Genomic DNA, 23,781 nt, shown 5'->3' on the forward strand with positions numbered 1-23,781 from the left:
GTCGTGTGCTCCGGAATTCCTCTGAATTACAGCCTCTCTCTCTCTCTCTCCCCCCATCTCATCCTGTCTTTCTAGGTGTAAAGGAGAGAAGGATGTCTCCTTCATCCACAGTCTCTCCTTCACCTGGCACTTTTCCTGACAGCCTCTCTGTCTTACCTTAAATACATGCTAATTCATCCAAATTCTCTGTATTTCTTCACCTCAGCCTCTCGGACCCATCCTCCATCCCTCTGTTTCTGACCAACACGCAGCATCGTGTGCTGTTTCCTCAAGTCTTTGGCCAGGGAGTGATGCTGGGGGCCCCTGTGAACGGCAAAAAGGATCATGTGTGGTCGCTCACGGTCGGCTCACTTTACATTCTTGGTGTGAAAAAAGACGTGAAGAGAGCAGAACAGATGGAAGGAGAGAAAAAGAGAGAGAGAGAGAGGCAGAATGGGCAGATGGGGAAGTGCTGGGAAGGAAGGAACTATTCAGTAAGGGGAGGTGTGAAGACATTACTGTGCAAGGGAAAGAAATTCACTTCTGAAGAGATTGAGGGGGGAAATACGACAATCGTACCAGGCTATAAAACAGAGATGCAAAGACTCGGCTGGCAATAAAGGCTTGAAAGTGAATGTGCGGCTTGCCAGACATAACAATTCATACATAATCCAGCCAATCCCTCCACTCTGAGTTTATATATAGATGTGTGTTAGCGCTCTCTGTCGGATTCCCACCGGGACAGAGGAAATCAGGCAATAGGCTGCTGCAGGGGTCAGCTTTACTCACTGCTGTAGCCTCACATACTGCGAATCTATTTAGAGGGGAAACGACTTTTCTACCCTGTCGTACATGCAATTAAAGGCCGAGCAGATTCTGTTAAACCCTTTGTCTCCCTGTCAGATCGTCAGATCCCCATCCATAGTAAACCTCTCTACAACTTCCTGTGTGGAGGTCACAGTGATGCTCCGTGTCAGACGAAACTGCTGAAATCTTCTAACATCCATCATCCAAGTTATATTTACTCAACAGAAAACTCACCGGCACTCAGTAGGACCACAAATATTGATTGAAATGGAGCTAATCTGCAGCTTTCCTGGTAAACATGCAGCTATTTTTGCAAACATTTGCTACATGCAAGTAGGTGTTTCTCCCCCTGGTTCTCAGCAACCTTTGATCATGGTATTAATGAGGAAAATATTCTTTGGCTGCGACGCTAACACTGACAGGCAGCACATATATAAAGACCTCAGCGTGACAGCGCACTGACGCATGGTATGACCCGTCAATGTGACACAAGGTCACCCACAGACAGGAAGAAGGAATCTTGATGCTCATGATGCATCATCCTTAAAGACGGCTGCCTCTGCCACGCGAGCACCAGCGAGGCTTGTGCCGCACCACCAAACGTCCTCCCGGCAGATGTTACGTTCTGCCTATTATTCCCTCCTCCAGTCGGGTGCTGAGGATGCGGAAAAAGACGACGATTCACCGGGAATCTCAGGAAGCGCGCGCCTTCTTCCTGCAATCAGTCACTTTCACGTGTCTGCCACTATCTGTCTGTCTCCTCCAGGATGTTACATCATTTGTGATAATGAAGAACAGCTAACTGTCTTGTTCAGGCACTCAATGATGAAGGAGGACTGACAGCTAGCAAAGCAATGCTAAACATGATGGTTTGGTTTACATATAAAGAAGACAAAGAGAGAGCGACAATGTGTGTGTGTGTGTGTGTACTGGAAGCACTGTATGTGTTACTATATGTGTTAATTAAAACCACATGACATGCTGTTCTCTCTCTCAAGCTCTCGCCAGTGTGTGTGTATGTATGTGTGTGTGTGTGTGTGTATGTGTGTGTGTGTGTAGGACTAGAAGATGGAAAGGATGAAGATAAAGAGGTGGGAGTGGCTCTCTGTAGTTTATTTTTGAAGAGGCGTAGTAGGAGGGATGAGATGAGGGACCCATTAAACGCTATTACGGACAGCCTCTTTAAAGGTGTTTTCAGCTGTTAATGACTGTGTTTTTGCTTAAGCCAGAGGGAGAAAGTTGATTTTATATTATGCGATGCATCAGCCTGGGGTTTACATTTGACCACATCCGTCTGGAATTCTTTTTCACACCTTCTGTGTTTCAGTTGTGTTCATTGTGCTGCAACGGGGATTCTAAACTCGGGATGTCTGCGTATTTGAGCACCAAGACGAAAACATATGTACGAGGAGTTCCCAACCCTCCTCTATTATTTATCCTTCTCTCTCCTTCTCCCCTGCAACCATCCCAGATTCCCTGGGATGTTACAATACTTCTCAGTAGACCACCATCGCTGCTGCTTGTATTAATGATGAAGTTTGTCCGGTTACACGTGTGATGCTTCACCTTTATTTAAAAAAAGGTTGACTTTGTCATTTATCACATCTCTATCAGATGTTTTTGTGTGATTTTATCCCGCTTTAATTTGCCTGCTGCCGTGACCGATAAAGTGGACCAGTGTGACACCTTCTGGTTAAATGAGGTACTGCAGCCTCCCATTGCTTTGGACTGGAGGCCAGTTTGGCAGCAGAGATTTTTCCCGAGTGCTGAGTGGAAATGTCACGTTCTATCTCAAGTGTGCAAGTGCTCATCTTGTCCCTACAATTGAAATTCACCTCATGGTGGCTAAAGGTGTTGATGTTTCTCTGCTGTGGACAGACAGAAATAATAGTTTTTCTATAATGACTTAATTCACCAGAATGATCCCACGGTTTCTTTTATGTAAAGTTGGCTTTAGAATAAAAGGTTCACAGCTTTAGACAAACAAAAATCAAGCTGATTAAATTAACTTTAATAATGTATTCACCTAAAAAGACACCAGTTTTGGAACCATTCTATAAACACGGGAACACAATAAAACAAAGGTATTCCGGGCTGCTCAGACGGAACACAAATAGACCCAGGCTCTGCCACGCCGGCGTTCCGCGGCTGTCACATGCATTGTGAGGGCTGAGACCGGTTAAAAACATTTAGGCTGCATTGAGCGCCAACACGCTCTTCCTCTGTGGTGGAAACGGATCAGAGACTGCGTGTTGGCCCTGAACAGGTACTGAGTCACGTCTGAGCAGCTGGAGGGTGGGGAGGGAAGTGAGATTAGGAGAGGAAATAGAAGTGCAGGAGACGGAGAGAAAACAGTGGTGAAAATCTGAGGTGTGATAGAGGGAGGGAGGGAGGGAGGGAGGGAGAGAGGGAGAGAGGGAGAGAGGGAGGGAGGGAGGGAGAGAGGGAGGGAGAGAGAGAGGGAGAGAGGGGGGAGGGAGGGAGGGAGAGAGAGGGAGAGAGAGAGGGAGGGAGGGAGAGGAAGGGAGGGAGGGAGAGAGGGAGGGAGGGAGAGGGAGAGAGGGAGAGGGAGAGAGGGAGAGAGGGAGGGAGAGAGGGAGGGAGGGAGGGAGAGGAGAGGAGAGGGAGAGGGAGAGAGGGAGAGGGAGAGAGGGAGGGAGAGAGGGAGGGAGGGAGGGAGAGGGAGAGGGAGAGGGAGAGAGGGAGAGGGAGAGGGAGATAGGGAGGGAGAGAGAGAGAGGGAGAGAGGGGGGAGGGAGGGAGGAGGGAGAGAGGGAGAGAGGGAGGGAGGGAGGGAGGGAGAGAGGGAGAGAGGGAGAGAGAGGGGAGGGAGGGAGAGAGGGAGGGAGGAGAGGGAGAGAGGGAGGGAGGGAGGGAGATAGGGAGGGAGAGAGAGAGAGGGGAGAGAGGGGGGAGGGAGGGAGAGGGAGAGAGGGAGAGAGGAGGGGAGGGAGAGAGGGAGGGAGGGAGGGAGGGAGGGAGGGAGGGAGGGAGAGAGGGAGATAGGGAGGGAGAGATGGAGGGAGGGAGAGAGGGAGAGAGGGAGGGAGAGAGGGAGAGGGAGAGAGGGAGAGAGGGGGGGAGAGAGGGAGGGAGGGAGAGAGAGGGAGGGAGGGAGAGGGAGAAAGGGAGAGAGGGAGGGAGAGAGAGAGAGGGAGAGAGGGAGGGAGATAGGGAGGGAGGAGAGAGAGAGGGAGAGAGGGGGGAGGGAGGGAGAGGGAGAGAGGGAGAGGAAGGGAGGGAGGGAGAGAGGGAGAGAGGGAGAGAGAGGGAGGGAGGGAGAGAGGGAGGGAGAGAGGGAGAGAGGAGGGAGGGAGGGAGATAGGGAGGGAGAGAGAGAGAGGGAGAGAGGGGGGAGGGAGGGAGAGGGAGAGAGGGAGAGAGGGAGGGGAGGGAGGAGAGAGGGAGGGAGGGAGGGAGAGAGGGAGATAGGGAGGGGAGAGATGGAGGGAGGGAGAGAGGGAGAGAGGGAGGGAGAGAGGGAGAGGAGAGGAGAGAGGGAGAGAGGGGGGAGAGAGGGAGGGAGGGAGAGAGGGAGGGAGGGAGAGGAGAAAGGGAGAGAGGGAGGGAGAGAGGGAGGGAGATAGGGAGATAGGGAGATAGGGAGGGAGAGAGGGAGAGGGAGAGAGGGAGGGAGGGAGAGGGAGAGAGGGAGGGAGGGAGGGAGGGAGAGGGAGAGAGGGGGGAGGAGAGAGGGAGGGAGAGAGGGAGGGAGGGAGGGAGATAGGGAGAGAGGGAGGGAGGGAGGATAGGGAGAGAGAGAGGGAGGGAGGGAGGGAGAGAGGGAGGGAGGGAGGGAGAGAGGGAGGGAGAGAGAGGGGGGGAGGGAGAGAGGGCAACGTCTGGTGCTCGCTGGGGGCTGCCATTCTGATATCTGGCAACATTCCAGGCCGTCTGTCTTCCCTGTGGACTGTCTGGACCCCAGAGCCGTCCTTCTCGCTGCCTGTCCCAACTTTCCACGCTTCCATCGCCACGGCGCCCAGCAATGTTTGGCTGAACGTGTAGAAGAGGAGCGTGGCCCCTCCCTTCAGGTGTCAAAGGAATGCTTGCCTGGAATTCCGACCTTTGCCCTCACGCGTCACCCCCCCGGGTGATTTCCCTGCACCGGCGGAGCCGCCGTGGAAATCTCCCAATGGAATTTCATATCATTTGCGTCCCAGTGTGGAAGAGGGGAGCGACTGGAAACATTCCTGCTCGGACAATAGGCTCTGTGAGACCCCCGAAGACCACTCCCTGTAATTCCCAGGCATGAATCATCCGGCGGGCGGGTTACGCAACAGTTGTTGCAGAACTTCCAGAACGTCCACATGGTTACACAACTTGAATGAGAAGCAGCTGTGCTGTCACATCCTGAGCCCTCCGCGCTGACCTGCAGTCGTGGCGGAGCTCCGCCTCCACCGGGGGGGGGCGGCGAGGCCGTAGCAGGCACAGCGGGGGGGCGCTTGCAGGCGGGAACACCCCCCAACGGGGCCAGGCCCGCGTCAGGACCTGCAGCGGGCCTCAAACATGGTGATCAGTGGGTTCTGATAACATCTGGAGGGTGATGTGAGGTTACCTGCCAGGCGCGAAACCCCAAAGGTGGTGAATTAGTGCCTCGTGCACGCCTGAAACGTGCGCACGTATATCGTAGAGCGTGCGTATTCTGGGGTGAACGACGGCCCCCCCCGAGATGGAGCCAGGAGCAAATGTGCTGTTTCTGGCCTCGCTGTCGATGATGCGACCACCTGCAGCTGGCAGAAGGATCACAGCTGGATCACAGCTGGATCACAGCTGGATCACAGCTGGACGCGGAGGAACGTTGTTGAATCAGTCACATTTCTTTAAGAGCGGTCCGGTTGGGCAGCACGGCCACAGGCCGTCTGCAGCTACACGCTTCCCTCGTGCTTCCAAACCCGGGCTGCTCTCAGAACCTGAATCTAATCAAGCCTCTATTGCCCCATTATCTCTCCCTCCCTCCCTCCCTCCCTCCCTCTCGCCTCCTCTCTCCCTCAGCCTGACCTTACAAGGAGAGGCAACAGGGTTGATGTCATTCAGTGAAGAATGCTGCAGGAATCCAGAGGGAAAGGGGGGGGGGGGGGGGGAGGTAGAGAGAGGAGGAAGAGAGAGGGAGGGCAAGAGGGGGAAGGGAGGGAGGGAGAGGAGGACAAGAGGGGAGAGAGGGAGGGAGAGGTAGAGAGAGGAGGAAGAGAGAGGGAGGGAGGTAGAACGAGAGAGAGAGGGAGGGGGAGAGAGGGAGGACAAGAGGGGGGGACAAGAGGGGGAAGGGAGGGAGGGAGAGGAGGACAAGAGGGGAGAGGGAGGGAGGTAGAGCGAGAGAGAGAGGGAGAGGGAGGAGAGAGAGAGAGGGAGGAGGAAGAGAGAGGGAGGACAAGAGGGGAGAGGGAGGGAGGGAGAGGAGGACAAGAGGGGAGAGGGAGGGAGGTAGAGCGAGAGAGAGAGCGAGAGGGAGGAGAGAGAGAGAGGGGGAGGAGGAAGAGAGAGGGAGGACAAGAGGGGAGAGGGAGGGAGGTAGAGCGAGAGAGAGAGGGAGGGGGAGAGAGGGAGGGCAAGATGGGGGGGGCTGTTTACATTGTAATACACATCTGCTGAGCCCAAATCAAACGCGCACTAACTTGTTTGGAATGGTGTCATTCCTTTTCCAGGATGGAGCGCGCAGGGGGAGGGTCTAAGCGCTGGAAGGGGAAGAGAGAAAGAGAAGTTGGCATTACAGTCAACTCTTGCTCACCCTTCCTCGGAGCAGAAGAAAAGGGAGAGGGGAAAGCAAAAAAGAGAGATCCGCGTCAGGAAACCTGAGCAGGGTAAGTCACCGAGGTCACTGGACGGGACTTTGGACGGACTATTTTCCCTAAAGTGAGGCGGCTTGATCGTGCAAGATTGACTAAACGGGGAAGCTGTGTAGCTTTATCACATGGCAGCGTTTTACGCGACCCCGCAGCAGCTGCTGTGTCTAAACGACATGATTTGGGGGTTCTGCTCCTCTCCCCCCTGCGGGGAATGTGCCTCCGCCGTCGGTCGGTACCACAGCTGATGGACCGATAAGCAGCTATGCGGAAGAACCGACAGGAAGTCCAAACGATCGTGTTGCGTTTACGGCCACAGGGCAGCGGCGTTAATCAACAGCACAGGGCAGAACTGCTACAAGAGTCGCCCCATGAGGTAGGGTAGAAGAGGCAGGGTCGGGGTCGAGCTCCCGAAACCGGCCCACGCCCGGGGGGGTTAATGGTTCAGGGTGTGGACGTGTGAAAGCTCACAGTGTGGTTGACGAGTCGCAAGTTAACCGATGTCGGTCAGCGCTACAGCTCGGCGCTCCGCAGCACTTCAGCCGCGTGCGTGTGCGCGTGTGCACGTGTGCGTTTTCACAACGCCTGTTGAAACACCACCGTCCTGGTTCCGGACTCTGATCACTACCGAAGGTGTTCGGTCCGTATGTAAAGTACAGTGAAACGTCAGAGGTAACCTGCCCCTCGGCTACCTAGCTAGCTGATAGCATCTAGCTTCAGCCCGAATCCTTAATTCTGCGCGTTCCTGGCGGTTCTGGTGAGCTGGGCCAGCTCTGTCGGTGTTCGTTTTCAGTGGTTCCGCCTGTCTGACCCCCCAATCTACAATTCTAATCGTCTTTAAGGTAGTAGTGAATGCACAGTGTGGACCCACCTATGACATTTAGACAAAGAAAACATCTGCTAACGCTGTTTCTGGAATGTCCTCCTGCCTGAATGACCTAACTGGGATCACCTAGTTAGGGCTGGGGTAAAATAGGGCAAATCTGCCACAGCTCTGCACTAATAATAGAATGCTGAGAGAGTACATTTATGGTCAATTTAGCATCAACACCTAACGAGAAGGCGGAGGTCCTGTGCAAACCACAGCTGGTGAAGTCTTTGGATCTGCTTTTACACCAGCGGGGAGGTTGTTTCAACCCTCAGGGGCTCAGAAAAGTGCCTGTAGCAGTAGTTCCTGATGTCCTGGTCCAGGCTGCTCCGAGGTTAATGTGGGCTTTCTGCTTTCCCAAACACTGGGATTATTGACACGCACGCCCCACTGGTCCCGTGATTCTGTCCCCCCCGTTACGACGGTGCTGGTTTAATTTCAGCCACCAAACTTCATCTTTTGACTCGGTTTGCTGTCGAACCCCTCGGCGGACCTTGCCTGGTCGTGTCAGCCCCCGTTGTTATGGCGATGGGGAATCTCACCCTTTTTCTGAGCCGTTTCCTGCTCGGCCCGTCGTCTCACTGTGGAGCGTGACTGGCGCCAGTGACCTGTAAGATTGGGCTCAAAAGGACCGTCTGCCCCCGCATTGCTGACCCCCGGCCCAGACACGCTCTCCCTGGACGCAGGCGCCCCATTAGCATCAGAACAATAGAGTGGGAGCAGCAGACGGGTCGCCGGCCTGCCACCCAGGGACGGAGTCACTGAGGAATTCGGGCACGTTTCTCGCCGCCGCTCAGCTGACTGCGTGTGGAAAAAGGCGTCGCTGAACGCGCGTTTAGGCGGTTGACACAACTGTAATGTTCAACGGTCATGGGGGGGGGGAAGCATTCACACTTAAGAAGTCTGTGTGGAAAATTAGGAAGTGAGTCAAGTAAAAAACTTCCATAAATGGCCTTGTGAGATATCCTGTGTCTCTGAAACTGAAGTGTTGGCTGCTGATTTGAGTAGTGATCCTGTCAATTGTGCGCCCCTTTTAGCGGTTCCTGTAACCCCCCCCCCCCATGAGTCCTCCGTGAAACAAGGCCGAGGACAAGAAGAACAAAAATGTGTCAGACATTCCAGTTTTAGTCGGTTAAGCAACACCAGGGCGGCTTAAATGTCCTTAAAATATCTATAGTGTGATTATATGCTCCACCAGTGGATCCCTGGAAGGTTTGCTGGTCTTTAATCTTGGGGCCACCCTCCTCCATCCACCACAACCAGCTGTGAAGTTTTAAAAAGGACCTGAAATGATGTCACACGGCTCAAGTTGCAAGGGAGAAATGACTGATGAGTTTTTTTTTGGGGGGGGGGGTAAGAACAAAAGACAAAAAGTGGCCTGCCAGGGAACCCGGGGCCGTTCATCAGGAGCAGAGTCCAAAACCTGCACGCAATCCTCATTTAGGGGGTAAAAAAGGACAAATGGGGCACAAACAAAGAGCAGTGGAAAGGAACCAAAAAGGTGATGTCATTGAGTTCCAGTGCCAAATATGCTGCTCGGTCGAGGGTCTCTCGCCTCGCGGATCGGGTTTCATAATGGATTTCTGAAGCCGAGTCTGGAGTCGATCTGGTTTTATTAAACCCCCCAGGACGGCTGCAAGCGAGGAAAGGAAGCGGAGCGGAGTTTATTAGCGTGGGTGAATAATTGAGCCGCACGTTGTCTCTGAGTAACAAGACGGTCGCCGCGAGTGGAGCAGAAAGGCTGAGTCATTGTCTGCTCACCTTGGTCGAGCGCGCTCACAAACATGACGTGCAACTCCGCTCCGTTCACGTGCACGCTTGCTGGCTTGACCCGGCTGTCAGTTGCATGAAGTGTGAACTTGGGTCGACGTCAGAGTGGTTTTTAATGCTGCAGTAACGAGGCGCCAGAGGATTTGAATCACCCGCCTCATCGCGGCCCTTCCTGGATCTTTCTTTTAAACCGTTCCTGCAGGAAACACCGCTCTTCTCTGTTTGATGGTTCGCACAGCAGATCTGTGCAGAAGCGACGGGGTGGTGGAGCGGAGCGGAGCTGGGGCCTTCCTGCATCTTCCAGTTTTCCAGCCCGCTGCTCTTACGCAGTATGATTAAACACTAAAATATGTAGGACACGTTCTTTAGAATCGACATGTGTTAAGGTTTGCTTTCCTCCTGGCCCCATGAAATAGGACGAACAAGCCCACCGAAACTGCTGTGCTAACTGAAGCTAACTGAAGACGTAGCCCGAGCAAAGACACAGTTGTCCTCAGTGTGACAGCGTTCGTACATAGTTGGTGACCATTTACAACATTATTACTAACATATGCGGACATTTTCTGGCGTTTATTTCACATGAAGCTGACGTCTGAGACTCCTTTTATGGTGTTGAGGTTAGCGTCTGTATCGATGTTAGCATCAGTGCGCCTTGCATGTCGTTAGATTTGCTTCAGTTGCAGTTTTTGTGAGTTACAGGTGGTAATTTTGCATTTGGTGGTGATGGAGGAACAAACGCTTTTTCTAAAGGTCATTTTGAGGCCTGGGCGCCGTCGGTGTAGCGTGTTCAAATTTTCTGACAAATCTCGCCCGACCCAAGTAAGATCAACATTTGTTTAAGCGCCAGCATGTGGGAGGTAAATATTTGAGCCATTTCGACGCACCTCACATGAAAATGTTGAAGTCGGAGAGTCTTGCTCTAAGTCTGTTGAATTTCCTGTAAACAGCCACGTGTTGCTTATTGTAAATCGTCTTCAGCATCTGGAACTGATGCGTCGTGAGGAAGTTTTCACTCACTGTGCTGCACCTTGTTTCTGAATGACACACATAGGTGAAAAGTCATTTTCTAGGTCACATCTGAAGAGAAGCTACAGGCCCCATTGTAGAGCATCCATTAGTGCATAAATACCCTCAACAACAAGCGCTTTATAAGGTGGGATCCTCAGGTTCTCCAGCATAGCTTTAGCATGCTAGCCCAGCGGAGGAATGCAAGCTCTTCAATTAATGGTGTGTGTGATACCGATAAATGAATTTTTGCCTCAGTCTGACCGTAACCGGACAACTGAAGTCTGTAAACGCGCTAGATTGACCCATTTCCTTATCTGACTAAGACAGGCAGGTAATGTGATCTGAAAGGGATGTTTCGGCATGTTTCCACCCCAGTTGGAGTTCGAGTGCACGTGCTCGTGCTCCACAGCGTGTTCAGAGGGCCGGCGCCAGCTCACACCGCCTACTACATCCTGCTGTTCTCACACGTGTCTGCAGGTGAAGTCCACACGATGGAGGATTCCAGCAACAGCAAACCGTTCATGGTGACGTCCTCCCTCAACTTTAAAGTCACCACCCCGTCCTTCTACAACCAGCCCAAGAAGTTTGCCTCCGTGGCGCCGCCGCGGCCCAAGAGCCTGACCCCTCCATCCGCCCCATCGCCAACGCCGGTGGGCACGGGCGTGATCGGCCGGGTGGGCGACCTGCCGCCGCCCCCCCCCCTCGCTCTGCGACGGTGGGTTCCTGATTTATCGGGTTTATAGGTCAGACTACTGGTTAAGGTGTTCACAGCTTCTAACCAATCACCCTCTCCCATTTATGCCAGACTTCCCACCCCCTCCTCCCCCACTGGACGATGAGTTGCCGATCCCCCCCCCTGAGTGCCAAACCACACCCGGTGCCTCCGATGCCCCCCCGCCTTCATTCCCGGCGCCCCCTCCAGTGGCCGATGACCTGCCCCTGCCAGCTCCCCCTGAGGAGAGTGCCTGTTTGCCCACCTCCTTCTCCCCACCCCCACCCCCTCCCCCGCCGCCACCCCCTCCCCCACCCTCTGCCCCCGGGAGCTCACAGGTGAGATGCTCCGCCGGGTCACGCTGAAAAAGGGTCGAGCTTGACATCTTTCTTCATGTCCATCTTCTCCCCTCTAGCAGAAGCTGTTCGAGAAGCAGACCAGCTTTGATAAGCAGCTGGACTCGCTGACTGACCTCCTGTCCGAGATGGAGACCAGAGGACCCTTCAACCCCAAGGTACCAATTTTTAAGATGGCAGAAATAAACGAAGCAAAGAAAAACGGGGAGGGGAAATGAGAGAGGGGGGGCGTCCAAGGCAGCATCACTGCAGGGGAAAAAAGATTGAGTCACACGAAGAGGCGGAAAATAAAAGGGTCAGGGAACACGGCGCCATGGCCGGTTTATCTCGTTAGTTTCTCCTCGTGTTAGCGAGGACGTGTGCAGAATGGAGGACGTGAGACTGTGCCGAGGCCCATCTGTGCTGCCAGAGATCCAGTCAGAGGGCCATAAATGGAGAAGCGCAGAATCATCTTGGCTCAAAAGCTCAAAATAAAGCCCCAAAAAATGAAGCGCTCGCTATCAATTCGAACGGCAGCTCTCACAGTTTATTTTACTAACTGCGCTTCAGTTGGTTTAGGACCGTGTTCGGTCCGATCAAGTTTCATTAGGCCTGATCGTTTAATGAGTTAGTCGTTCACGCCGCCCTTGGAAGAACCATTCACGTTTATTTTGTTAGCTTTGTTTGTGGGCTTAAGAAATTCTTCTGTTATTAATGTTTTTGTCGCCTGTTGTCCAAAGTTACCGAGCCAGGTCTCTGCAGCACCAGCCCCCAGGCCTGCCGCTCCCCCCCCGACTGCTCCTAAACCAGCCCTCTCCTTCCTTCCACCGCCGGAGATGGGGGACCGACCTCCTCCGGCCCCCTGGGCGGAAGAGCTCAAAGCCAGAACGAACCGACAAGCCAACCACAGCAACTCCGCCGCCCAGCCGTTCGCGAAGCCCCCGGCCGTGGCGCCCAAATCTGCCTTTGGAGGGAGACCAGCGACATCTTCAGTTGCTCTGGCACAAAAACTGAACCAGACCGCTCCTCCCAGCAGCGTGGCACCAAAACCCTCTCCTCCCCCTGCCGCCAGCTCGTTCCCGCCACCTCCCGCGGCTCCTCCCGCCCCACCCGCTCCAAGCAACACGGTGTCCGCACCACCCTCCAATCACATCAAGGGTTCTGCATTCGCCGGCCAGACGAATGCGAACCAAACCCCCCCCGCCGCTGTGCCAGTTTCTCAACCCAAGGCGGTGACGTCTCCCCACTCTTATAATCCACCCCTGAAAACTCCCCCAGCCTCTGCAGTACGTAGCAGCTCTTCACATTCACACTGTTCCCACAGAATAAAAGCGTTTTTAAAGGCCCGCCCTCTTTTTGTGCACAGCCGTCGCCCCCCGGCCCGGTTCCTGTTCCAGGTGGAGGTGTTCCTCTCAATATGAGGGAGGTGGAAGAGTTGGAGAGGATGACCAAGGACTTCATTAAAGACATGGACACGCACGCGCCCGTCATCACCTCCACTCCTACAGGTACACGTGACCGAAACCCGCTCACGCTGAGCGCTGTGGCGGCAGGATCCTCATTTGTTGGGACATAAATAGATATCTGTGGCATCTGCAGCACTGTTGACTCATCGTTGTCATCGTTGTCATGGCAACAGTCTGATCGATCTCTTCTTCTGCTTCCTCCCTTTTGGGTAGAAATACCCTCACAGCTTCACAGTCGTGATGCCTGAGTGAATTTCTGTCGCACTGTTGGATGTGAGATTATTAGACCGGATGTAGTTGGTTTCATGTGATGTTTTTGCCTCCCTTGTTTTTGCCGTGCAGATGTTGTGCTGCAGGACGGCTACACTTGAATATTCTCCCGTGTCTGACGCTCACCGCGTCTTATCTCTTCTCTCTCCTGTCCTCTTTTAGAGGTTTGTGGGAAATGTGACGAGGCTCTGTCGCGCACGCAGCCGGCTGTTCGAGCCATGAACAAACTCTTCCACTCCAACTGTTTCTGCTGCCTGAGCTGCCACCGCCCCCTGCAGGGCATGCAGTTCTATGACAGGGACGGCTCCCCCGAGTGTGAGGACTGCTACATGGTGAGGACACCCGTGCCGGTAGCTCCTGCGTTGGCAGGCTTGAATCCAATATTTCGGCTTATTTCTGCATTACGTTGGATTTGGATTCACTTGGTCACGTTGTTCCCCCTCCTCCGTTTCAGAGTTCCCTGGCAGTTTGTTCCAGATGTGGGGAGAAGATCACAGACCGTGTGCTGAAGGCAGTGGGCCAGTGTTTCCATGCTCATTGCTTCCGCTGTAGCACCTGCTCTTGCGTACTGGAGGGGGCGCCGTTCATCACTGACGACAACAACAACCCCTACTGCGTCCAGGACTATCACAGGTAACCCCCCAGGAACACGCCCACCAGTTAGTTAACACGCCCACCAGTTAGTTAACACGCCCACCAGTTAGTTAACAGGAATGTCAGAGTGACTTGGCAGCAAACAGGGAATAAGGTACAATTCTTTTTCAGCTGCTCTGTTTTCATGATCCTGTTCCATTTCTATTTTGATCAGGGAAGGAAATTACTGGGTTATTATCATCGTCAGTAGTTGTCAGGGCAGTTAACTGAGCAGCGACGCTAATTATCTTTGTTCGCAGCGCCACAGTGGATCTGGACTGGAAATAAGCAGGAACGTTCAGGCCCTCGGCTCTACTTTTGCTCTTTGAAATAAAATAGCTTTTTTTTTTTTTTTGCACCGTTACGTTTCAGCATTCAGAATTCTATCTGCAATCAGAGAAAAAAAAAGGCTCCTAAAGGGACATTTCCTCTGTTCTGTCACACTCCCCATGTTCATGGCTCCTCTCTAACAGCAGAAAATTCTAATTTACAGCTTCAAATCAACTCCAATTCTGAATTTGCATTTTGGCCACAGTAGTTTAATTGTTTAATTTAGGTAAAAAGGGAACATTTAGCCCAGGAATATGTGGAAACCTTGATTATAGCTTATAAAAACAGTTGTGCAACATTGGTGTAAATCCTCCTAAAGTTAAAACACACTTCAGTCTCGAGGGTGTGTGTGAATTTAACGGAATAACGTCCGTTTGTTCCAGGCGTTTCTCCCCTCTGTGTGTGAGCTGTAACGAACCCATCATTCCGGCGCCGGGCAGCGAGGAGACGGTCCGAGTCGTGGCCCTCGACAAGAACTTCCACCTAAAGTGTTACCGTTGTGAGGTGAGAGAAAAATAAAATGGTAAAATACACTGGTCCAACTTGGCCATGAAATGGGCATCAACGTGCTTGCGTGTGGATTGTGCAGGACTGTGCTCGCCCTCTGTCCATAGAGGCGGATGAAAATGGATGCTACCCACTGGAGGGCAGGATCCTGTGTATGAAGTGCCACACCAAGCGAGCCAAGCAAGCTGCCCAGTGATTGGCTGGAGCGGCGCCACTCAGTGTATCTATGAATCAAATCCACAAGCACAGGATTTATTCATCTGCCGGTTTTGCCTTTTGAACAGGGCTTTCTTCAGCATACGTGCGCAGGTGTGAGCGTGAATGTGCTTTGTGTAAAGGTATGTTTGCATGCAGCTGAATATCCTCAGTGCAGAGGTAATGTACTGCGCTGACAAACGCCCCCCCGCGTTCTTTATTTCCAATCTTTCCTAGTCTTTTGTGTATTAAGGCAATGTGAGCCAACTCTGTTTACGCAAAAAAAAAAAAAAAAAAAATCCAGCTTGAATTGCACAAGAATAATTTGGTTTAAAAAAATAAGTAAATGAGTCTCTTAAATCTAAAGTTGCCTTTTACCCTCCGTGATGTAGCACAATTTATTCAGACGTTTCCATCCAAAGACTTTGAGATCGCCGTGTCCGCACCGTCGCGCAGCCTCTGATTGGTTGTTACGAGGGCGTTTCTTTGTTGGTCTTTGTCGTGCCTGACTGCATGATTATTGGTGTTTTCCCCAGTGAAATGTGCTTTACGTCAGCCGGTCCGTGCCGACCCTCAGTGTAACCTGGAATAACGTGTAGATGTTCTGAACGCGCAGGAGCAACGTCGCCGCAGTTTTGTCACGCGAATGCTTCAGAGTCCAGCTGCATATTTTTTTGAATGCTTGCTTTTTAAATACAAACTTAAAAAGATCGCAGACGTGGGAGGCGGACTGGGATCTGTGGGGGGGGGACAAATCAATGAGAAATGTCAGCCGGACCAAACGGGACCTACGGAGAGTTCGTTGCACAGTTCCAGCGTGAACAAAAACCCTTTTTTTTGGTGTCCCATCACATGATCAATTTAGTTTTTTACACTCCATAAAGCTTTGATATGCATATTCTCTATTTTCCTGGAATGTTTTGCCTTACCAGTACTATTTATAGCCCCTCATTTAAAGTGTGGAGGTTATGTGTAGCAGTATAACCTGTTCTCACAGAAGAACCAATGACTTTGAGCTTTAGGCAACAAATGTTGGATTTTTAAAATGTCATAACTGCAATATTAAGGTTCCTAAAACAGTGATATTCTTGTTTTTTCTATATATATTATTGTTTGACAGTCAGTACCACTATGTTTTCCATTTATCGTTTGTACTTCGGCCTCTTCCTCTCTGCTATTCTGTATTATTCTCATCTTAATGTGCTGTTTCTCTCTCGAATGCTTTGATTATGCTCCCGCTCTTTTTAAATTCCATTTTTTTCCTTCTTTTTGAATCCGGTCTGGCGTAATTCCACATCCGGAAGAGCTATGGTTTGTGTTTGGAGCCTGGTGCACTTTAACACCAGACATGACCATGGTGGCGACGGCCCGCCAGCGCCGGTCCATCACACACGTTACACGTATGATGATGCCTTCACATCAGCATTTATCTGTTTAGTTACAATGTGATGTATTCCATGGAGATACCTTATATTGCCATGTAAGTTGGTTGATTCTTGTTTTGATATGTGTTTCCGAACGTTTCCAAATATTTAGCCCCGCCCCAGCGCCTTCGGCTGGATGGAAATATAAATAAAGTGCTAGATGCCAAGCAAGTCTCATCTGTTTTGTATTCATCGGTGAATGTAATGGGGATTAACTAATGCTCTATTTAACAAGACCGGCTAAAAGAAAAGGTTTAAAACTATATTACATGACTTGCGTTGTCATTTGTAATCTTGTTTTTGACCCTATTTTCTGGTCGGTGCCGCGTGACATAAAAGAAACGTGTGTTTTTTTTCTTTTTCTCACGTTCATGAGCTGCACAGAGGAAAGGCCAAAGGCTCTATCAGTTGTTAACAGCCATATGTTGCACTGATAATGACGACAGCAGCCGTGCACGTGCATTTGGGAGTGTTTATGCGTCCCATTTGAAAAAAAAACAACAACAAATATATCTGTAAGCTGGCCCTCGCTCACCAGCCTCAGCCTGCTGGCGCCGACCTCTTGACCCTGCAGACGCCAGCGTTTGGAAGCAGAAGTTGTTTTTTTGTTGAGTTCCTCTTAGGTGCAGCAGCCTTAAACGATCCCGGGTTTTTGGCCGTGCGGTTTGTTTTTATCGGTGCCAAAGTGAGTGATGAAAAGAGATAGAGAGCTGAGATGACAGCAGTTTGAGGGGGGGGGCACCCCTGAAAGGGTCACTGAGGAATTTAAGCTGCAGGAGCAACACTGAGGACGTTTATACAGTAAGAATGAGTGAAGGGAAGCTTGAGGTAGGTCTCTTTCCATGGTGTTGCTGTAAATGTCATGTGGTGCAAACTGGATTTCCAGATGCTTCTTTTGAAGCGATTCTTTTTGAGTCTCAGATGTTTTTACAGAGGAGCAGAAGTGAGACAAGTTGATTAAAAAATGTCTGACAGAGATCAGGAGGTGGCCAATCAAGCATCAGTGTCAGCAGAATGCTCTCGTGTAATTAACTGTGCAAACAAATGCAGTAAAACGGAGACGTGAAGCCTCGTGCTGTGAGCACACTCGATGGGAAAAGATGCATTGGCCTTAGAAGAAATAGCCATAATTAATAATTGGAGGCCCATTTAGTTAACTTTATTGTACTTTACAATATCTGTCTATGAAGCCTTCTGGATAGAAGGCGAAACGTCTTCAAGAGAAGAAACCCAGTCCAGTTGACAGAGAAAACTACCTTGGATACAATGACCTGGATGACTGAGAATTTACACAAATATCTGTCTATGTTTATTTTGAAATAATTTTGAAGGAAGGAGGGTTTCTTCTAAAATAAATAAATCCTAAAGTAAGACATTTACATGTGTATTTTGGGAAACTGTTCTGAAAAATTCTCCAAATACTTACATTTCTAATAACAATTAATCAATTTCGTGCTCTTAATCACATGCAAGAAAAACAAAAAACAAGACAGCTGACGGTTATTTTAATGAAATACAGTGAAAACAACAGCTTTTAAGGTCCTCAGCAGATAAAAACTTGCTGATTATTAGAGCAGCCCATATGCATTCTTCTCTTTTCCCCCTCAGTTATCAGTCCAGCCACTGTCACAGCCAGGACCTGAGCAGAACCTTCAGCCTCCACCTCTTTCTCAGCAGCCAGTCCCCACCCCAGACCCCCCCGAGGCCGACCGACGAGGCCGGACCCAGTTGGAGCAGCAGCGGCCCAAGCCGGACTTCCTCAAGCATCGACGGCTGCTCGTTCTCCTGTTAGGTTTCCTCTCATCTGCAGCCTTTGGGGGACTTCTCTATTACATCCTTAATAGTCTTCCAGCCAACCACTACCAAGCGCACGAAGGCAGGTCTCCACGGTAACGACACAGTCAAAAGCAGAACGCCAGGTTTGATTTGACCCTTTCCCTGCAGAGTGTCTCTCCCCAGCCTGTCAGTGGGCCTCGGCCCGTCTGTCCGTGTCTGCTGATCCCTTCAGTCGCCCCTGCGATTATTTCTTGCACACATGCACGTCTGACAGGCTGTCATCCAGCACTGGGAGCAGCCGGAGAAGGCAGGACATCTACGGACACCCGCAGAGTCTCGGTGGGGATGACGGCGGGGGGCTCCAGGGGAGCGCGCCAGGAAGCAGCGAGGAAGACGTGCTGGATAGAAAAGCTGCGCTGCTGCTGTATCTCAGGGAGATTTTGGGTATCCAGCTGGCATCTGTTGTTCTCTCCATGAACGTCAGGCTGCATCTCATCGCTTTGTCCTTTATGCTGTATGATTTTCATGATGGGCGTCAGAGTCACAGGAGAGTTGGGGGAGCACGGCGGTGCGGAAGGCCAGAAGATTCTACCAGACCTGCCTGGACACCAAGTCCATAGACTCTGCTGGAGCTGAGCCCTTCCTCGCACTCGTTCAGAAGGTGAGGTCCTCAGTTATCAAGAGGTTCATTCAGATGAGGGGAATCCTTCAAAAAAAGTCCTACAACTGTCCCAATAAAGAAATTGCCAGTGAGGTTTATCCATTTTCATTCAAACTTTTTAACGGATTTGGAAAATGTACTAAGTTGGTTTAGTTGAGTCGAGCATTTCAGGGTTGCGTATTTATGCCAGAATCCTCACGCATCGTTATTAAATATGCCTGGGTTTACCCATAATCCCGCTGCATTATGGGCGCCGTCACGACATCTAGAGGACGCAGTGTTGTCGTTGTCTTCTCTGTCTGATGCGTCTCTCTCTCCCTGTCTGCAGCTGGGGGGCTGGCCTGTATCAGGCCAGTGGATTGGGACTGATTTCAACTCCACTCTCAGAATACTGATGAAAGATTACGCCACTTTTCCCTTCTTCAGCCTCCAGGTGGGCAGAGACCCTAAAGAAATTACCAGCGGGAAACCAAAAAAATACATCCAGGCTAGTACGCGCTGAGATGATCATCAAAGAGTTTCACCTTGTGGGCGCCTGGTTTCATTGACTCGTGACTCCTCTGTGTCAATAGATCGATCAGCCTAATCTGTTGATCCCCATCGAGTGGAACAGCACGACGCAGAAGTCTCAAGCTATAACCCAGGTGGATCCCCTCTTTCAGCAACCTCTTGCCGGCGTTAAATAACCTCCATTTTCTCTGTCTCGTTTCCTGTCATCCAGACTCTTCTTCCTTTCTTGGCATCGTGCCAGATGTACCTGGCGCTGCTGGGGTCTCCTCCCAACAGCAGCACGATCCACTTGTATACATTCGTCTCTCTGTCCTCAGAGCTGGCCGTGGCCGCCGCACCCCGCCATTACCGCCTGTCCAAAGGGCTGCTCTATCAGCGCATGACCATTAAAGAGCTGCAGGTAGAGGTCGATCTTGGGTCTCTCCGTGATCGGCCTGCATTTGCTCAAATAATTCATTTCATCTTCCTGTAAATATGCCCTCAGCGTCACGCCCCAGCCATTGACTGGCTGGGCGGCCTGCAGGCAGCTTTCCCCTCACTGCCCTTGACCGAGGACGACCTCGTCCTGCTGCATAACTTACCCTACCTCGTCCAAATGTCCCGCATCATCGGCAAATGGCTGAATAAACACGAGCCGAGAACCAGGTAGGGTGGGTTACATCGGTCACCCTGCAGGCCACCATGGGTTTCCAACTCTGTGCTGGTTCCATTCAGCAGCCCCCTCCATACTTACATGGTCTTCCACCTGCTCCACACCGTGATGCCGGCTATGGACTCCAGATTTACCGAGACAGCAAAGAAGTTATCCGTGGCTCTTGGGACCAGGGAAGGGGTGAGTTGTGTGCTGTTGGTATTGTTTGAGCGTGACGGCCATGAGTTGGTTTGTTGAGTCACATGGTCATCGCGAGCGTCTCCACCAGGTAGCCCCTCGCTGGAAACACTGTGTGCTACAGACTGAAAGAGGCTTTAACTCAGTTTTTGGAAACATTCTCAGTGAAAGGTTCCACAAAGTTCACAGAGAGGTGAGGAGCGATCACGAGCATTAAGAATGTCACCGAGGAGCATTACAAGTCTTGGATTAATGTAAAGAATATTGAAGCTCTGTTCACTGTCAGCAGGTTGAGGAGATCATTCAGAACATTCTTTCCTCCTTCAAGTCCAAATTGCACGAGCTTGAGTGGACAGACCCCAAATCCCTTCAGTTTGTCATGAAAAGGGTAAATTTTGACACAAAGTGTTGCTGTTGTCTCTTGTTTTGTCTTTTATATCATATTTTGATGGAGTCGGTTGGACTTCCCCCAGGTTGACTCTTTAATTCCAAGACTTTGGATTACTTTGGACAGCTCCAGCGAGGCGGAACTGGATCTGCTGCTTTCTGAGGTGCATCCCACCCCCCCAGTCTGTTAACCTTAACTCCTGTAGCAGAGATCAGTCTAGCTCAGGGTATGAAAGGGTGGCTCTAAACTGTTGTGTGTGATTCCAGAGCAGCACACAGACCTTCTTTTCCAACTATGTCCGGCTGCTTTCATTTTGGCAAAAAAGACGAAACAAACTCTTGTTTGAGCAAGCTGAAGTCATAAATCCGTAAGTGCCGGTTCGTCCCCTACTTCCCTCCTTCCTTAATAATCAACCACGTCAGCGTTTCACATGCTTTTTTCATGCTTTTCTCAGCGTTTCAGTCACACCTCTCCTCTTGGGTAATGAGCTCTTCTTTCCACCGGGGATGTTTGTCCCTCCTCTCTTCCACTCCACCTATCCTAGGTATGAAATAGGATTTTAAAGAAAAATGTTTTCAATTCAGATGTATCACTAAACATTAAATAAAATGCATCCATCTGATACATGTATATGCAATATTTGACAGAGCGATGCATTACGGTATCATGGGATTCCTTATTGCTAAAGATATCCTCCACCTGATCTTACCAGACAGTAAGAAACCTGAGATGAAGCCCACGTTCAGATAATGTGAAGTTATTTATTTTCTCCATAAATCCCTGTTGTGCTAGTTTACTCTTACAGTGCGACTGTGCACGCAGTGGGGGAGTGCGTTTGGACTCACTACCTGGCTGTGACAGAAAAAGAGGAGCACGATGGAGCGCTCTCTCTCTCGCCGGTGCAGCTGCAGGAGGTGTGGTTGCAGTATTCTGCACTGCAGATAGCGCTGCAGGTCAGTAGCCATCTTCATACATTTGTCTTGTAAGGCACAGCGTTCTAATCTATGCAGGTTTTATCTCTCCTCAGGCTTATAATCAAAGTCTTAAAAGCAACCCAAGTGACACTTCAGTTTCAGGATTACCATTCATTCCTCTGTTCCTCAGGGCTTTCTCTCAGGTACTCACATCTATTAGACTCTCTCCTTCAAAACCCCCAAAATAAAACTATCGATGAAGCCTGAAAACATCTTGAGAGTAGTTAAATTCTCCTAAATGTCTCTTGCAGGTGAACTGTGACTCAGACAGGTACCGTGACTTTATGCCCCTGGAGCCGTCCTTCCTCACTACAGTCCTGTGCAGCACATCCAACCGGTGTCCAACGAACCTTCACTGTCCAAATAAAAGCCAGCAACACTCCTTCCGAACATGCTGAGCACTTTTCTGGAGATGAACTGATGACTTGCTGCTGCAGAAACTAACCACAAACTGGATGTTGAGTTTGATGAACGTATAAGCCGATGAAATGTTGAAATTTTTGTGATATATGTTTGTGCGTCTATAGATTACACCAGCTATTACTGTTATCCAGTGTGTAAATAAAAGACATTTGAAAATGTCAGTTTATATAAAACTTATTTTATATTGCCAAAAATATAGATGTATCACGTGTACTAAGTATGAGCTGTTATTTATAAGACCATTTTTTATAGATTTTATTTGACTAAGATTGAGTATAAAATTTATACCAATTAAAAACAGAAAAGATGGAACCAAACCAACTAAATACAAGCAAAAGAGATCAAAGAAGAACTAGAAAGTGGCCCAGAGAACATCTGGGGAGATCATCCTGAAGGTATTTGCGAAGATGAAGGCTTTGTTCAAACATGTCTTAAAATTGTGTCTTATTTCATGGTGAAAACACAGAAACAAGTGATATTTTAAATCTTTTGGTGTATCAAAATATTTTTAGTAGGTGAAATATATTATCGATATATTCACACCAACATGTTACTTTCCTTCTTGATTAAAACAAGAAAAAATACCTTTACACCACATGAGTACACATATGCAGTGTGAGAACATGTTTTATAGTCCTCAGCCTCAACATCCCCCCCCCCACATTATATCCATTTTCAGTCCATGTAAAAATGTCCATTTGTTCTTTAGAATGCTGAAAGAATGTCCGCCTCGTCACAAAACCCCCCAGACTTCTTCAAAAGCAGAACAAATCTTTGCACAGGTCAGTGCTGCAGAGAGGGGGTAATGACTGATGGACACAGTCTTCTCTGTGTAGTCCACGTTCACCTAAAAGAGCGAGAGAGAGAGAGATTAGTGTTGCTTTAATGATCCTCACTGTGGTCCCCCAACCAGCTGTTCCCTCACCGCCCCATGTGCGAACGCTCCGACCACCACTGCAGCGGGACCCTCTGGCACTAAAGTACGGGGGCAAACAGCCTCTCCTGAGGAGAAGGAGGTGCCAATGCGTGGGCAGCCCGGAGGAAGGTGGTCAGACACTGGGTTTTTAATCATCCTCAGAAGCTTCTGAGGACCATCAGCAGCTCTGACACTCAGCTTGTGGAGCAGCTGAACTGAAAGTGAACAACAGGATTGGATTTTTAGATATGATACAATTCATTTGAGGTAATAATTTAAGCATAGAATTCTGATAAAAATGAACTCATATTTACTTGGTGTAGAAAAAGAAAACATGCATATACTGTATGCCTATACAGAGACATAATAAATGGTGGTGGTTTACCCATAAGACCACAGAAGCGGGTGAAGGTTCTTGGAATGCGGGTCTGTGGGTTGATCTCTATTAAGGCATTTTTCTCAGTGTGAACATAGACCTGCAACAGTCCTGCCCTGTTCAGTGGACTGTCCATCAACATGAGCAGAGACTAGTAAAAAGAGATGTTAAATTATAATCCAAATACTCGACTATCAAACATATAGAGTCAAACATGTTTGTCACTTATAAATTGCAGGCTCAACTAATTGTTTTTAAATGCATGTGTGACATGTGTATTTTCATTAAATAATTCTTTATAGCTAGGACATTTTTAAATTAAAAATGGCAAATAATGTCTGAAGAATTCATCTGGACGTACCTGATGGGTGATATCTGGTCTAATGTTGCCTGGATTCCTTCCATTCTTGACGATTATATTTTTGTGCTGGTCACAGTTTAACAGTTCAAAAGTTTTCCCGACCTCGAAGACACAGAAAATGTACAGTATATAACACTAAATGATTAAATTTGTTACTCTATTGTAGATCTGTTGTCACGGATATGACTTCAGTTGCAGTAGGAAGGGGCAACATGACAGAAACCCAAAATAAGAGCTGTGGTGTTTTACCTTTACTGTTTCTAACGATGCTCCCTCCAGAATAACAACCAGTCGTCTCTCTGCCATGCGATCGTGCAGACTGCGAAGATGTTTCGCAGGTTTTGGTTCATATTCATCTAAATGTTCAAGACCACGCTTCTTCTCGCTTGAATCCGCCATTGCTATTTTAATATGTACTGTCGCAGGTGTTGTGCGTCATATTCGATTTTAGTTGTTATTTGACAAAACGGACACGTTTTACTT

The 23,781-nt window shown here is 49.8% G+C and overlaps 3 protein-coding genes across 8 annotated transcripts; 2 read left to right on the forward strand and 1 right to left on the reverse strand.

Moving 5' to 3' along the window:
• The first annotated feature begins 6,350 nt into the window (after nucleotides 1–6,350).
• Nucleotides 6,351–16,255, forward strand: zyx (zyxin). 3 transcript variants are annotated; one of them, XM_029838720.1, is made up of 10 exons: nucleotides 6,351–6,584; nucleotides 10,690–10,927; nucleotides 11,018–11,262; nucleotides 11,340–11,438; nucleotides 12,000–12,545; nucleotides 12,626–12,767; nucleotides 13,158–13,327; nucleotides 13,450–13,628; nucleotides 14,342–14,462; nucleotides 14,548–16,255. In XM_029838720.1, the coding sequence occupies exons 4-10, from the start codon at nucleotides 11,409–11,411 to the stop codon at nucleotides 14,659–14,661; spliced, it is 1,302 nt and encodes a 433-aa protein (XP_029694580.1). In that variant the 5' UTR covers nucleotides 6,351–6,584; nucleotides 10,690–10,927; nucleotides 11,018–11,262; nucleotides 11,340–11,408; the 3' UTR covers nucleotides 14,662–16,255. The 3 variants fall into 3 exon arrangements, with proteins under 3 accessions (XP_029694580.1, XP_029694579.1, XP_029694581.1); XM_029838719.1 differs by having other exon boundaries at nucleotides 11,343–11,438; XM_029838721.1 differs by lacking the exon at nucleotides 6,351–6,584 and adding an exon at nucleotides 6,669–6,942 and having other exon boundaries at nucleotides 11,343–11,438.
• A 265-nt stretch (nucleotides 16,256–16,520) lies between these two features.
• Nucleotides 16,521–21,806, forward strand: kel (Kell metallo-endopeptidase (Kell blood group)). Of its 4 annotated transcripts, none has more exons than XM_011605886.2 (18): nucleotides 16,521–16,912; nucleotides 17,693–17,960; nucleotides 18,029–18,304; nucleotides 18,400–18,521; nucleotides 18,850–19,008; nucleotides 19,094–19,165; nucleotides 19,243–19,431; nucleotides 19,516–19,676; nucleotides 19,746–19,863; nucleotides 19,952–20,053; nucleotides 20,150–20,248; nucleotides 20,334–20,411; nucleotides 20,515–20,615; nucleotides 20,703–20,792; nucleotides 20,896–20,963; nucleotides 21,041–21,201; nucleotides 21,276–21,365; nucleotides 21,474–21,806. In XM_011605886.2, the coding sequence occupies exons 1-18, from the start codon at nucleotides 16,892–16,894 to the stop codon at nucleotides 21,618–21,620; spliced, it is 2,322 nt and encodes a 773-aa protein (XP_011604188.2). In that variant the 5' UTR covers nucleotides 16,521–16,891; the 3' UTR covers nucleotides 21,621–21,806. The 4 variants fall into 4 exon arrangements, with proteins under 4 accessions (XP_011604188.2, XP_029694498.1, XP_029694497.1 ...); XM_029838638.1 differs by having other exon boundaries at nucleotides 18,850–18,954; nucleotides 20,147–20,248; XM_029838637.1 differs by having other exon boundaries at nucleotides 16,522–16,912; nucleotides 19,749–19,863; nucleotides 20,147–20,248.
• A 69-nt stretch (nucleotides 21,807–21,875) lies between these two features.
• Nucleotides 21,876–23,712, reverse strand: LOC115250384 (ribosomal RNA small subunit methyltransferase NEP1-like). Its single transcript, XM_029838755.1, has 5 exons — nucleotides 23,548–23,712; nucleotides 23,299–23,400; nucleotides 22,947–23,088; nucleotides 22,571–22,776; nucleotides 21,876–22,492 (listed from the first exon to the last, which is right to left on the reverse strand). The coding sequence occupies exons 1-5, from the start codon at nucleotides 23,695–23,697 to the stop codon at nucleotides 22,379–22,381; spliced, it is 714 nt and encodes a 237-aa protein (XP_029694615.1). The 5' UTR covers nucleotides 23,698–23,712; the 3' UTR covers nucleotides 21,876–22,378.
• Between the last annotated feature and the right edge of the window lie 69 nt (nucleotides 23,713–23,781).

Source organism: Takifugu rubripes, chromosome 7 (assembly GCF_901000725.2).
Source record: "Takifugu rubripes chromosome 7, fTakRub1.2, whole genome shotgun sequence".
Lineage (NCBI taxonomy): Eukaryota > Metazoa > Chordata > Actinopteri > Tetraodontiformes > Tetraodontidae > Takifugu > Takifugu rubripes.

What these genes read in the sequence shown, in the direction of transcription:
- LOC115250384 (XM_029838755.1), bottom strand. Translation starts at nt 23,697, where the DNA reads ATGGCGGATTCAAGCGAGAAGAAGCGTGGTCTTGAACATTTAGATGAA. An exon ending in GACCAGATATCACCCATCAG is followed by an intron (nt 23,089 to 23,298) that starts GTACGTCCAGAT and finishes TCTTTTTACTAG; the next exon opens with TCTCTGCTCATGTTGATGGA. An exon ending in GAGCGTTCGCACATGGGGCG is followed by an intron (nt 22,493 to 22,570) that starts GTGAGGGAACAG and finishes TCGCTCTTTTAG; the next exon opens with GTGAACGTGGACTACACAGA.
- zyx (XM_029838720.1), top strand. Translation starts at nt 11,409, where the DNA reads ATGGAGACCAGAGGACCCTTCAACCCCAAG. An exon ending in AAACTCCCCCAGCCTCTGCA is followed by an intron (nt 12,546 to 12,625) that starts GTACGTAGCAGC and finishes TTTTGTGCACAG; the next exon opens with CCGTCGCCCCCCGGCCCGGT. An exon ending in AGTGTGAGGACTGCTACATG is followed by an intron (nt 13,328 to 13,449) that starts GTGAGGACACCC and finishes CCTCCGTTTCAG; the next exon opens with AGTTCCCTGGCAGTTTGTTC.
- kel (XM_011605885.2), top strand. Translation starts at nt 16,892, where the DNA reads ATGAGTGAAGGGAAGCTTGAG. An exon ending in GTATCTCAGGGAGATTTTGG is followed by an intron (nt 18,305 to 18,399) that starts GTATCCAGCTGG and finishes GATGGGCGTCAG; the next exon opens with AGTCACAGGAGAGTTGGGGG. An exon ending in TTCAGTTTGTCATGAAAAGG is followed by an intron (nt 20,249 to 20,333) that starts GTAAATTTTGAC and finishes GACTTCCCCCAG; the next exon opens with GTTGACTCTTTAATTCCAAG.